The sequence below is a fragment of the Canis lupus genome, chromosome 35 (assembly GCF_003254725.2).
Source record: "Canis lupus dingo isolate Sandy chromosome 35, ASM325472v2, whole genome shotgun sequence".
NCBI classification, from domain to species: domain Eukaryota; kingdom Metazoa; phylum Chordata; class Mammalia; order Carnivora; family Canidae; genus Canis; species Canis lupus.
In genome coordinates this window covers 19,296,512-19,311,279 of record NC_064277.1, presented here as the reverse complement: position 1 = coordinate 19,311,279, position 14,768 = coordinate 19,296,512, and the positions used below count along the sequence as shown (strand labels likewise).

The following is a 14,768-nucleotide window of genomic DNA, read 5'->3' as shown; positions in this document are numbered from 1 at the left end:
TGTTGGCTCAGCACTTACATCCTTTTTTAACACTCAGTGGTGGGACTCTAATGATCCCCACCATGTCTCTCTCAGCCTGCAATTAAGAGACATTTGTTTCAATCATGTCTAAAGCCCCAGAATCCCAAAAGAGTTCCTCCTTTTAGAAACTCTCTAGATATCCACTCAGCAGATACAGTTAAATACTATAACGTTAAAGGAAAAAGGAAAACAGGTATCAGGAAGGATTTTCAAGAGAAAAAAATATAAAAACTACCACTGTGATTAGTAAAGTTATGGCACCCCACCTACACTGCCTGATAGCAGGCCATTTACATATCCTATCTCTAATCCTCAAGATGACTTTATTAGGTACCACATTACATAGCCTTCATTATGAGGATGAAAAATCAGACTTCAAGTCAAGTAAGCTGGGAGTCACTCAACTAGGAAACAATAAAGCAGGCATTCAAACACAGACCTATCTGTTGATACTAACAAAACAACATTAATACAACAGCTGTAGCAGCTGGCTCCTAGTATTATACTGAGTTTTTTCTCAGTACACTTCTCTAAGTATCTTAAATATTTTCATTTAAATTCATCTCTTATTCATAATAACTGTATAGAATAGCTACTCTTATCCTACTTTACAGATGAGAAAACTGGGTATAGAGGAGGTAAACAATATCCTCAAGGTCACACAGAAAGTAATGAAGTGGCTTTTGCACTTAAAGCAGCCTGAAATCATCACATACCCCCTTACCTGCTCTCCTGTAACACTTTGCTAATGCTTAAAAAAAAGCAACACAATTCTACAGTAAATAACTCTGCGGAACCTGAAAACATAAATTAGGACTTATTCTTACTATTTTGTTGAGAGAAAAACCACCTAATACAATAATTAAGAGAGTATTTTTCGTGGTATATTCTTTTCCTGAAATTCAATCCTGCTGATGTCAATTAGGAGGCCCCCGCTTTCTGAGAGGCAAGGAATGAATAACTGTCTAATCAAACAAGAAATATTGCAGGATCCTAGAATGTTCCATGAGAATACCCACCAAAGGAAACCTGAGAAACAGTAATTATTAATCACAGAATTAAAGGAACAAAAACTCTACTTATAAAGTTAGGCCTTTCACTGGCTTTCAGTAAGAGTTTCGACTACATCTAAAATCAAATAGAAGGCAACCCGAAACTGCTACTCCCTAGTGTCAATATATGTGTGTGTACAATATTAAGTATAAAGGAGAAAACACTAAAGCCATCAATGAAGTAAAAGCCCATCATAAATATGCAAAAGACTGTGATACATGTAATTTATTGGCTCTGATGCTATCTAGCCTGAACATTCGTAGTATGTGAATCTGATAACAAAAGGTGAAGTAAATTTCTTAACATAGCAGAGCAGGTACGCAGGGAGACAAAATGACCACCGATAATTTCACACAGGACAACCTGAATGAAGAAAGTAACAAGATACTTTCTTTCTGTGGTGATATTTTTAATATTATTGCCTGATCCAAGACTTTGATTCACTAAAGCTGTAAAAGTCCAAAACTTCAAGATTTCAAACTTTTCATTTTAAAACTTAAATATCCTTTAAAACAAAAATAGATAGTTGCTAACCTATACTCAAGACATCTTGATTAATTTAAGCTTCCTAGTCTAGTCAAGGAAAATAACAGGTCATTCTTAGGACTATTATATCCACAAGAAGCAGCAATAAAATGTAAAATAAATGAAAATATTTTAAAAAGAGATCTCCTTCCACCCCCAACAACTATCTTAGTAAAAAGCAGAGCTTGAAAACAATAAACAAAACTCGAAGTACAATTTTACTAATTTTGCCTCTGAACTTTTGAATGACTGCCAAAAAGACCTAAGTAAAAGGGGGGGAAATTTAATAAAAAAAAAAACCGCCTCTGAGCCACTGAAAGTAGAAGTGCTAGAGGGAAAAACTGAAATAGAAAGAAAACTTCAAAGAGATTCTGTAATCGAAGATGCCTTATTCTTGACTGCCTCATCTAGGAGATTAAAGAAGATTTTTAAAGCTGTTCCATGGACATAGAGATCAAACATTTATAAATGTTTATAATTTTACAAGTCCTAAATTCAAAGGTGGGCTCAAAGAAATAAGAGTAACACAGGCAGCTAGGAGGAAAGATGAATTTTCTTGGATGAGGGAGGGATGTAGAAGGTGGCTTTGAAGAATACAGTCTGTGGGTTGTAGAAAATAAAGAGTATTTTTGAAAAGCTCATTCCTCACCCACAATACCTAAATGAACAACAACATGTAATGAAAAGGGAACTAAGGTCCAGTGTCAAATCTGTTTCTAATGGATTTTAACAGCATTAAACTCATCAGGTATTCACAGCATACCTATTCTGTAGCAGTCCAAAAGTATCATATAATCCTAGTGCTTCTCTTTCAAAATGAAAATCTCAACAATTCAGATTCGTAATTTTTGCAAGTTTAAGGACAATTAATGAATTTTATTGTCTCAGCTTTCTGCAGAACTCCCATGCCATAATGAGAAACAGAGGAGGGAAGTAGAAAAGAAAATTTGGGGCACCTGGGTGGTTCAGTTTGCCTTTGGATCCCTGCTCAACAGGGAGTCTGCTCCTCCCTCTGCCGCTCCAGCTCCCTACACCACTCATTCTCTCGTTCTATCTCTTTCAAAATAAATAAATAAGATCTTTTTCAAAAGGAAAGAAAATTCAATCCCTATCAACAAAAACCTGCTGATGGAAACAGACACATTTCTACTGATACATTTTTCGCCTATCAATCTCTTCATTATTAAAATAATTAAATATGCCACTTAAAATGCTAGAAGAAATAAAGCTGTCCTTGAAACTTTTACCACTTTACTCTAGTTCCAGTCAGCAGATACTACTATATTATCATATACAGTACCCGAGTTCCCCGAAGGAAGTGAGAGCATCCTGTTCATCTTATTTGTATCACCAGTGCCCAGCATAGGGCCCACACAACAGAACTCATGTACTAAATGTCAGCATCATTTAAAATAAAGTAAAAATAAAAATAAAGTCACATAATTTTAATCCTTTGACTAAAATTAGACACATATCTATTGCTTAAGGCCTAATTTCAACTTCATTGCCTCCATGAAATTGTTCCCAAGTCCTGAGGCTGAAGGCATTACTAATTCCTCTGTAACTCCAGGAAACCTTCATTCATACACCAACAAAGTATATATACCACCTTGATATCTTGACTCTAATTACTATTCATTAACTAAATATTGACTGAGTGCCCACTACAGGCTGGGCAAGTGTCCTAAGCTCCAGGGCTATAAGAGTATCACTGTATAAGGCCCCTGCTCTCCTGGAACATCCATTCTCATGGGGAAGAAGCAGATCATGACCAAATAAATACATCAGGTGGTGATCAGAAAGTAAAGGACACTGGAGACAGAAAGTGAGGGGACGTACTATTTTATATAGGGTGCTCAGAGAAGGACTCTCTGATAAGGTCACATTTGAGCAAAGATCTGCAATAAGGGAACACAACAAGTGGATAGATACCCTGGAGGAAGAACATTCCAGGCATAGGAATGGGATGTGTGAGCACATGCTTGGGTATGTTCAAAGAACAGCAAGAAAATTAGGGTAAGAGTGGTAGCAGAAGATGAAGTCAGAGACACAAGAGGGGTTGCACTTATCTAACACCTCTTGTGGCACAATAAAAACTTTGGCTTTCACTCATGTAGCTATTTATATTTAAATTAATTAAAATTAAATAAAATTTAAAACTCAGTCACCTCCTTGGCACTAACTGGATTTTAAGTGCTGAACAGCCATATGTGGTCATAGCTACCGTAGCAGTACTAAACAGAACATTTCCACCACTGCAGAGAATTCTATTGGATAGCACTGTGAAATCTGAGCAGTAGTGTGAAATAATCTGGTTTAGGTATTCAAGGAATCTGACTGCCTTGTAGAAAACAGATTTGGGGCGAGGGTGGGGGGGTGGGGGGGTGGTGTGCAGGGAGCAGAAAGATAAATCAGGCATCTATTATAATCTAGGCAAGATGATGCTGAATTAGACCAAGGTGGTGGCCTAAATGGAAGTGATAAAAATAACAAGACTCCAAATAGGTCTCAAAGGTGGAGCCAGCAGGATTTGCTGATTCAACGTGGGACATGATAACAAGAGTAGTTATCCTTGATTCCAAAATTTTTGCCCCATGCAACTCATAGGACATAGATTCCTTCTACTGAAATAGGAAAACTACAGTGGCAGATCTGTGGGGGAGATTAGGACTTTTAGACATGTTAAATAGATATGCCTATTAAGATTCAAATTCAGATGATATATAGGCAGAGAGTCCAGGGTTCAAAGGAGAGATCTGATTTAGAAATATATATTTGGGTAGTGTCTGCATACAGAGAGCGCTTCAAAGTTATGTAACTCCATAAAATTCCAAATTGGTAAACGTAGAGAAATAACACAAAGAAATGCCCTGAGGGCTCTAACATTTAGATATCATAATAATTATCAGAAACCAGCAAAAATGATGGAAGGAGCAGCCAGTGAAATCAGAAAAGAACTAATAATCAAGAGGAACTTGTGTCTAGGAAGCCCAGTAAAGGTATTTCAAGAAGGAAAGAGTTATCTCCTATGTCAAATGTTAGGAGATGAAGACTATATGGCCTCTGAAGTGACAGCTGCACTTGGCCACACAGAGGTCACTGGTGAACTTGGCAAGAGCAATTTTAGTAAAGGTACCTGATTGGACTAAATTGAGAACAGAAGGGGAAGCAGCAAACATAAACAACTGTCTACAAGGAGCTGTGATACAAAAAGGAAGAAAGAAATGTCAAAGTTGGAGAAGAATATGGTGTCAAGGAAAGGAAGGAAACTGTTTTAAGATCAGGTGTATCATAGTATATTCGGTGACAGGAATGACCCAGTAGAGACAGAAGATCATCTAACAGAGAAAGGAGAACTCCTGCAGGAACAATGTCCTGGAACACAGGTGACAGAGCTGGTCTCAGGGGCGTAGACCACTCAAGTACAGTGAAGAGACTACAAGTGCTTCATGAAACTAATTCATACAGGCAGGTGGATGTGGTATTGGGAATGTATGGGTATTCTCCTCCAAAGGTTTTTTTTGTTTTTTTTTTTTTTAGATTTTATTTATTTATTCATGAGAGGGGGCGGGGCAGAGACACAGGCAGAGGGAGAAGCAGGCTCCATGCCTGGAGCCTGACGTGGAACTTGATCCTGGGACTCCAGGATCATGCCCTGGGCCAAAGGCAGGCGCTGAACTGCTGAGCCACCCAGGGATCCCCTCTTCCAGTGGTTCTAAAGAGCTTCAGTGGACTGACAGCTTTTCAAATATGAGCTGTGTTTGGGGCATCTTTGTGTATCTAGCACTAGCAAGCTGGCACACATTAAATCATTTAAGAGTCCCACTGAACAAATAAATATATTCTCAGAACTACCGAACTACCCAGGGACCTCAGTGTAAGCCTTGACATGAGCAGGACTTACTAGTCAGTTCCGTGCTGTAGACTCTCAACATTACACAGAAGAAAAGGCATCACAGCTCTCACCAATCACAGCCCATTCATCCCCACTCCCCACCCAATGCCACTCTTCTTGGATGGGGTGGGAAAGATGTGTCCATTTCCAGCCTGCGAGTACAGAAAATGCTTCCTGCTCATTGGATTAAAGTCCCCAAATGGCAACTATCCACTTTGATTTTGACCGACCCCCTCAGACACTAGTCTACTTACTTGGAACAGACCAACTGGTTCTACTCTTTCTTGGAAAATAACTGAGTTCCTTTTTAAGTATACTACAGAGTACCCTCCTCCCTGTGATCAAACCCAACTCTTGTTTGGTATTTCATTCCTAGCCTCCCAGATTTACAGACACTACAGACTCCTATTTACAAAAGCCTTTAGAAATTGTAAGGATTTTTAAAATAAAAATGAGACTAGAAACTAAATATACAAAATGTAATTCAATTTCCTGAGTCCCATTCTAAGAGTAAAGATACTGAAAACAAATCAAATGTGAAATATGAGTACTAACATTAAAAAAAAAAAAAAAAAAAAAAAAAAAAACAGCAGACACTGCCAACATTACTGATATTCATTAAAGGGACAAAGTCATATCCTCTAATCCGGAATACATCTGGGCTGTTTCCTATACTTACTTTCCTAGCTTAAAGTAGTATTTTTAATAAAATACATTTAGGCTTATTAAATCTGTTAAAATTTGACAAAGATGAAAAAAAAATCCTTAGTCTCTCAAATATTTTGTGAGTAACCAAAATTGTTCAAAAGAACCATTCTCTGCAACAAGCATGCTGAAACTAATGGAGAGGAGAGCTTTTTCTAACAAAAGTGTCTGATTAGATAAGATAATGCAATACATCTATTATATCTATTGTAACAATACCATTCACATCACTATAGCTAAGACTCTTAGCATTTCCATTATAAAAACCTGTTTTTCAACTCTGCCACCTGCCAGCCATTAAAAAAAAAAAAATTGCTCTCCCATAGCATTCAAGTGTTGATCCTGGAAACATTTCTACCACCACTCCTGCTAAATGTTTTTGTTCTTTAGATTATCATGCAAATAATTTTAAAAGTGTATTTTGTCTTTCCACAATTACATAGGTCTGATATCAAATATTAAAGTTTGATCTGCAAGAAAGAATCACGGAAACATTCATTCCAGAAATACATCAATCTGTCCTGGAGGTCAATCTGGTAGACTCAGCCATTGGGACATTAGTCTCACACCCTGAATTAGTTACAGATATTTATGATTCTGAAGACATCAATAGTGATAAACATTCTTCATCTGACTAAAAGGGGGAAAAATCTAACAAGATAATATGAAACAGAGAAACGTGAAAATGAAGAAATAGGTTAAAAAAAAAGCTAAATTAATGGCAAGGAAAAGCAGTATGCAAAGGTGACTATATACAAAGAGAAAAAATTGGCTAAAGTACCACTTATCTATTCTCCCTGAGACGTGTTAGCTAGCTACTAAACAAATGCTCAAATCTAAGGCACAGTTTATTTTCCCCAAAAAAATCATCCCTCAGGAAAGATGGAACTGTTTTATGTTCCTTCTTTTTTTTTTTTTAAAGGTTTTATTTAATAATTCATGAGAGACACAGAGAGAGAGAGAGAGAGGGGCAGAGACACAGGCTGAGGGAAAGGGAGAAGCAGGCTCCATGCAGGGAGCCCAACGCAGGACCGACCCGATCCGGGACTCCAGGATCACGCCCTGGGCCGAAGGCAGGCACCAAACAGCTGGAGCCACCCAGGGATCCCGTTTTATACTTCTAATAAAATCCATGCAAAGATCTTTCTTATTACCAAGAGCTCTTTCTTTTACTCTCTCCATTCCTTTATACTGCATAACAGACTATCACTTGGAGAAGACATTACCCCGAGCAACAGGATCTCTGGAAGCCTAGAGAAGTAACTAGGATCAGTAAAAACAGCTGCAGCGAGACTTAACCCTGATTTAACTCCTAGGGCTATAACCTCACACTGGCAAGTATTGAATTTCATTGTAACAAGCTTTTCAAAGATTAATTTTTTTAAAAGCATTATAATAAATGGTTACTCTGTAGACATCAGCATATATGCTTCCACAGGAGGAAAGACAAAACCAACTGTTCTTTAATTATAAGAATAGGAGCCTGGGAGAAATTTCTAGAGACCACATGATAGATAGATTCTAAATATGCTGAATTCCAAAAAGCCAAATGGAAATCAAGTCTAGAAAACTGTGTCAGACTGGTCAAAACCTGATTCTAGAGAAGAAAAGCCAGAAAAGAAAGTAACAACTTTAAAATTATTCCATATAATGCAATTTTAACTATGCAAATATAACGACTAAATATAAGGATATTTGACAATTTCATTTGACAATTTCACCTTCATCCCTAACGTTTATATATTCCAGTTAATCAAAACAGTTCATTTAATCTTCTCATTAGAAAAATATGCCATCATCTTATATTGGCATCATCCATGTTTTGCCACCTACAATAATTGAAAAAAGAACAAGGACCAAATCTTTCCATTTTTAAAATTATTTCTTTCAGCCCATAGCACTGTATCTCAGATGAGTTGAATAGTTAGGCAACATGTTAATATTTACTTCACATACCTGAATAAATCTCTGTAAAATGTCTTGTGAAAGAAAAAGATAACTTTGTGGGTCAGATACATAAAGAAAATACTTCCTCTCCAAAAAGTAATTGTGAATTTGCTATGTTCATTTTTGAAAATATACTTATCTGCATATCTGTATGCACATGTTTTTAAAGGAGGTGTGGAGGTGGGAACTGGACTTTCCAAACCCAGGGTCTGAAAGACAGCTCTGCTGTATTTTTCCAAAAGGATTTAGTATTCATTTTTGAAAACCATGCTTAATCCTTAGCATGAAGTTAATATATGTGAACATTCAGAATAATGCCTACCACACAGTAAAAGTTAAGTACGTTTTAGATATTACCATGAATTGCTAAGCCAAAACCTAAGGTGTTAAGGTTGTAACATTATTTACTGACTTGTACTTTATTGCAAAAAGCAAAACCTGCAATTGCATGATATTTATTATAAATCACAGATATGTAAAAATACCAAATATGGAGATCATACTTTAACGATTACCACAGGCACTTTGTATTGGCTGTAAATCTCCCGCTGCTCAATTCTGAAGGCTGCTAAAGCATCCATCATTAATGACTGTCACAGTACTTGGATCTCTTTAATATCTACATTTCATAGGAACAGCATTAAAAAATAAAGGTTAATGAAGTTGCAATAAATTAAGAATTTCATTTAGCATGTAAATTTTTTCAAATATTTACCTAAACTCTTAACAACAGGAATTATATTTGGTTTGCCCAAAACATTAGCTTAACACCCTTCAGAGTCTCAAAAGTATGAATGCTTTATAAAAATGAAGACTAGATAGGCTCCTGGGTGGCTCAGTGGGTTAAGCATCTCCCTTCGGCTCTGGTCATCTCAGTGTCCTAGGATGTTGGGCTCCCTGCTCAGTGGGGAGTCTGCTTCTCCCTCTCCCTTTGGCTACCACTCCCCTTGAAGCTCTGTCAATAAATAAATAAAATATTTTTTAAAAAGAATTAAGAAGAGAGCTTCAGCTCTGTGTCCTGCAGAACATCAAACTCCATATCCTCCACATGGTAAGTATATACTAAACAGGTTCTAAAAAGGGGTTCCTTATGAAATTCAAAGAATCATAAGGCTTCTTACTAAATCAAATACAGACAGCATATCTTATGAATTAGTATGGAAAATCACTCCTTTATCAGAGAAATATATATTTAAAGCAACCTTCACCAATGAGAGGATATATGGCACCTTTGCTAAGTTAAATATGCAATAACCCATTTTTTTCAAATTACAGTAAAGCATGGTAAAATGGAAGTCTGACTTAAAAAACAAGGGTGTATGACAATAACCGCATTCAAGGGTTTTTTTTTCCCCCATAACATCCACCATCCCAAGTTTGTGGGAAGCAAAATGACCTAATGTATCAAGGATTGATCTAGGCTATGGAGGCTGAGCTACAAAAATACCTCGGGTTTTCCTGGAAATTTTAATAATGTATTTTAAGATGAAAAAAGTAAACGGCAGAAAAAGTGTCAGCAAAACCAACTTAATCATGAGTTAAGAAGAGAGACACAGAGTGACAGAGCACAGCAATAAAAGGAAGAATACTGCCCAAGATTACTGTCCAGAATGTTTAACCCATAGCTAGGAAAAGTGACCACCATTAATAGCCTACATTATAGCCTGGAGAGGGGAGTAAATAACATAAAGGAACTTTATCTTTAAAGACCAAACAGAAGTAAACAGTAACCTTTCCATAAAAGACAAGAGAGCAAAGTAACCCTGAAAGCCCAACTCCAGGGAAGAAATTCCACAGGCCTGCACGGACCAGGAGTGTTGACAACAGTGCCCCCTTAACATGGTAATGGATGCATCTCGAGGCCTCTCCAAATTCATTAGTATTGAAAAGTAGAAGAGACATGAGTGAACCTCTGCTAGGTTCACTCACTAACCAAATGATTAGAATTTATACTCCAGCCTTCTGACAGCCAATGCCTACATACGTTATTTTTATTAATTATCATAACCCCACTACTATATGAAACTGATACTCTCATGACAAACTACTAAATGTCACGGACTTTCTGGGTACTCAAAAATAGCTGAAACCCCAAATTCTGAATTCACAAATGTCAAGGACTTAGTACATGTGTGTCTAATCTTTGAGTACAAGGACCCCACATGGTGATAGAATACTTTCAGTTGCCAAGGACTAAGACAACACATACTACATTCCTTGTAATAAACCTCGTGGGTCTCCCACCCTTGGGGCCTGCTGAGAAGCATCGATCCACTGTACATACAGGCTTGAATAAGCACAGTGTTGGTTGCATGATTAGCTTTGTGGAGGCTTAAAGTACTCACTCTATTATGGTACAGATGCCAAATGTAAAGAGTCCCTTCCTAAATATCTTCCCCAGCACCAAATAATTAATAATAATAATAATAATAAAGAACTATGCAATGTCAAGACCGACTTCATGAACATGTCAATTATAAAACCAAGCTCCGTTATTACATATGTTTTGGTATCATCAGTCCCTATTAGCCCTACCAAAACTCATCCAGCATCATCACAAGGATCAAGAAAAAGTCAGGAATGTGGTTAGGGATGGGAGTGTGGCACACAGGATAGTGGGGAAAGCTCTGAAACCAGACTGCCTGGGTAGGAATCCCAGCTCCACTTTTCTACCTATGCAGCTTTGGTCCAGTCCTATAATCTCTGAGTACCTCATAGCCTCATATGCAAAACACAGACCCAAAAGAAAAAAATTGTGCTTTGCAGAGTTAGGAGAATTAACAGATGTGAAGCAGTTAGAAGTGTCTGCCACATAGTAGGCATTACATAGCCACCAGCAAAACAAATCTACACATAAAAATTCAAAGCTGGACTGATATAATCTGAACAAAGTACAAAGAAGGGCACCACATTATTATAAGGATCTCTGAAAAAGTTAACATGATTTCCTACATACAAAGACTTTCTTTGCAGCCAGTGTGAGGGGAATTTGAACGGCCTGAACGGCTTTTCCTACCCGGTGCATCTTTTCCATTGCCATTCCACTTTTAGGTCCTCAATACTTGCCATAAACAGTGCTTTGGCCCGAGGAAAACAATTAGAATTTCACAACACAAGACAGTTTCTTTGGGCAAAGATCAAGTCCTTCATCAGACGTCAAGACTTTCACCAAGTATGTCTTCCACAGAGAACTGAGGAAACAGATACTGGAGGAAAGAAACGAAGATAATGCGCAGGCCCAGCCCTCAGCACAGGGGCTGTCGCTCCATAAAGATGAGTTCTTGTCATGAATTCTATTAACAAAACTCCTGAAAAGGCACTCCTCAATTTCTCAGCTTTAAGGTAAAAATAAACTTGTCTTTGGTTGCTAACGTATACACCTTTGTTGGAAGCAAATGAAACTTATACATGCAACAACATCAATGGATCTCAAATACATGAAAGTGAAAGAATCCAGAGACAAAAGGGGACACGGCATGTGACACTAGTTACATGACATCCACAAATAAGAGGCAGCAGACTCAGAAAGTGGCCACTGGCAGAGGGGAAAGGGAAGGGGGCACTGATGGGAAAGAGGTACAAGAAGATGGAAATATTCTCCGTCTCCTCCAGGGGGTGGTACACAGGTGAGTACAATGGGGGGAAAATTCACTGAGCTGAATGCTTAGGACCTCTACATTTCACTGCATATAAATCACGCCTGAATCTTTTAAAACTTTAAACAGCAAATATATATGTATATGCTCTCAGTAATTTCAAGTAAGGATGTTACACATGGTGATTAAGGAGAAGAAAGATTAGAATAACTGCCTGAGAAATATGGAGCCAAAGACTTCAAATTATGGCCTAGGGAGGATAAGCATATGTATTTATTCTTTCTATTAAAACTACACCTAAAAACAAACCCTGTTTCCCATCCACCCTTTTTACTGCATCTCAGCATCTCCTTTTCTTGCGCTCATCCCAGGAATCTGTAGTCTCCACTTACATCACGATACCAACAGAGTTAACAAAAAGGAGGACTATGAATGCTCAATCAAAACAGCAATGTTTTTATTAAAGAGACCAGCAGCTGTGTGAGCAGGGACTTGTAAATGCATCTGTTCTACAGGATTTTATGTTTAATTCAATTTGCTCAAACGGGAGCAGCAAGCCCCTGTAACTATGGGCTAGACAAGGAAATAGTATTGCTCAACAGAATCCTACACTGAAATGGGGATCGTCAGAAAAGAACTGTCCCTATTCATTATTTCACTTATTCACGCCACAAGCACTTACTGAGCACCTATTTCCATCCTAGCCATTGTGCGCTGTGTTGGGAACACAAAGTTGACGCACAGCCTGGTAGAGGTGGCAGACATCTGAACAGATGGTTACGACACACTGGCAGGTTCAATAATACACATGGGCCCGCGGTGCTACTATGAAACCAGAGGGGAGGAAGAGATTTCCTTTGAAGGCTGAAGCTTTTCTGGAGTAAACAGGCAGAAAGGGAGAATGAAAATTGTATCCCACCTATTCCCCACTCCGTACAAAGGGAGCTTCAGCTATATCCATAATGTTTAGTGTCTGAATTCAGGTAGGGGCTGTGTAGCTTTTCCTTATCTTATTCCTTTGGTCCCTTTCTCTAGCAAATAATTCAGAAAAAAATTTTTTTTAATGCAGTGCACCACATACTGTGTGCAGCCTTTGGAAACCTCTACCACCACCAGGTCCTTCTCCCACAACAGAGAGCTTAAAATTGCCAGGTTAGCTCATCAGAAATGAAGATAAATGGGAAGAGACAGGCTTACAAGTTCTCTTTGTGATCACTAAGGATAAGGCCTGGGCAGGCACGAGGAGGTGGACCCAAGATACCAAATATACTGTGAGATAAAAAATGATACAAAATGGTTATGTAAAACATATTCCAACTTCATTTTAAACACACAGGAAAAAAATCAGAATACAGCTTTGCCACAGAAACAAATGGTTTATCACAAACAACTAACTCCATTCATTCTGATCCCTATTCTTTCAACAAACATTTACTGAGCACTTGTTCCATGCCACATATAGACAGAGACACGAAAGTGGCTGCCTCCAAACTTCCTACAGCCACATGGGAGGAGTCAGATGAGCCAACCTCTGGGGTACAGCTGACAGCCCCGATGACAAGGACTGGAATGGATGCACCACACGCCCTGCAAACAGGCCATGCAGGGAAACTGCAAGCACTAAGCTTTGCAACGTGTACCATCCTCACGGCTCACGCCAATGAAACTTGGAAATTTTGCAAAATACATGCGGGGAAAGAAGTAAAACATATTTTGAAAAAAATTATTAAAAAATTTATTGTACTCCCTAATACCTGATCTCAACAAGTATGAAATTTTCAGTACTTATGATACATCAATTGTTCTGTTCAAATACAATCGACCCTTGAACAATGTAGAAATTAAGGGTGCAGAACCCCCAACCCTTGCACATTTGAAAATCCGCATTTACCTTCTGACTCCCCAAAACATAGCTACTAAGCCTACTTTAAAAGACTTATCAATAACACGGTCAACTAACACATATTTTGTGATCTACTGTATTCTTACTATAGAGTAAATGAGAGAAAAGGTTATTAAGAAAATATACTTACAGTGCTGTACGGTACTTATCAAAAAAATTCTGAGCACAAGCAGACCTGCACAGTTCAAACCCATGTTGATCAACGACTAACTACAATCACATCATCTCAATAGCACCTTCTAATAGGGGAAAAAGCCAACAAAATTCTGGAGCTCATTTAAAGTTCAAAGTGCTAGTATAGTACCAAAATAATGCAATAACACTGCCTTAAGCCAAGATGACTGAAGGGAAAGTGCTAGAACCTCAAAACAAAGGTGGACTTCTCATGACTGAAGCAACAGTGTGATACATTCACATGCACCATGTCACCCAGGTTCTTATTATTATTATACTGGTGCTAAACAATCACCTTCAGAAATCAGTTTTTTGAAATCTTTATTTTTCCACCTTAAAAAACTGTTTAATATAAAATATATTCTAATATAAAATGAATTTTATATGTATATATACACACATCATATATGTAGCTAAGTGAATTTAAGTTACTTTTCGGATCAATTTTTTTTAATTGACTTTCTTCTCCTTTCTGCAATCCTGCTATAATCCAATATGCTGTAAGAACAGCAGTGCTGCTTACACACTTCTCGCACTTGAGAGTTTAAAGGTAAGGGACAAGACAGATTTGTGATGTTTTGATAGAGTGCGTTGCCATGGAAATGACTAGCTTGTTCCTTATGAAGCACCATGACCTCATTGCAAATGAAAAAGGAAAAGGATGATTTCCGAGGATTCAACTGAGAGAAAAATTAATAGCTAGAAAAAAAAATTTTTAACTAAAGAGACAATCTGGAATATACTGCAATGTCAAGTGCTATACTGACATATTTTCAAAGAACTTTTAAAGTTCAACCTTCAAAACAGGAACCCTATAATAAAAAAAAAAAGTATAATATTAACATGAAGATAAACCATTTAAATAACATGGACCTGTGGTTTCTAAATACATACATGACAGCATCAATCCTGACAGACTGTGAGCAAAATCCTATGACTTTCTGTGGCT

The 14,768-nt window shown here is 37.7% G+C and overlaps 1 protein-coding gene across 7 annotated transcripts in view; it reads right to left on the bottom strand.

Annotated features, from left to right (window-relative positions):
• CDKAL1 (CDK5 regulatory subunit associated protein 1 like 1) overlaps window positions 1-14,768 on the bottom strand; it is a 663,852-nt gene that overhangs the window by 598,250 nt on the left and 50,834 nt on the right. Inside the window, exon 2 of one of the 7 annotated variants that reach the window (XM_025443488.3) lies at window positions 8,650-8,765. The exons of the other annotated variants lie outside the window; for them this stretch is intronic. Within the exon in view, the coding sequence (XP_025299273.1) occupies window positions 8,650-8,730 (81 nt within the window). The 5' untranslated portion in view covers window positions 8,731-8,765. The remainder of the gene's footprint in view (window positions 1-8,649; window positions 8,766-14,768) is intronic. 7 annotated transcript variants of the gene reach the window in all.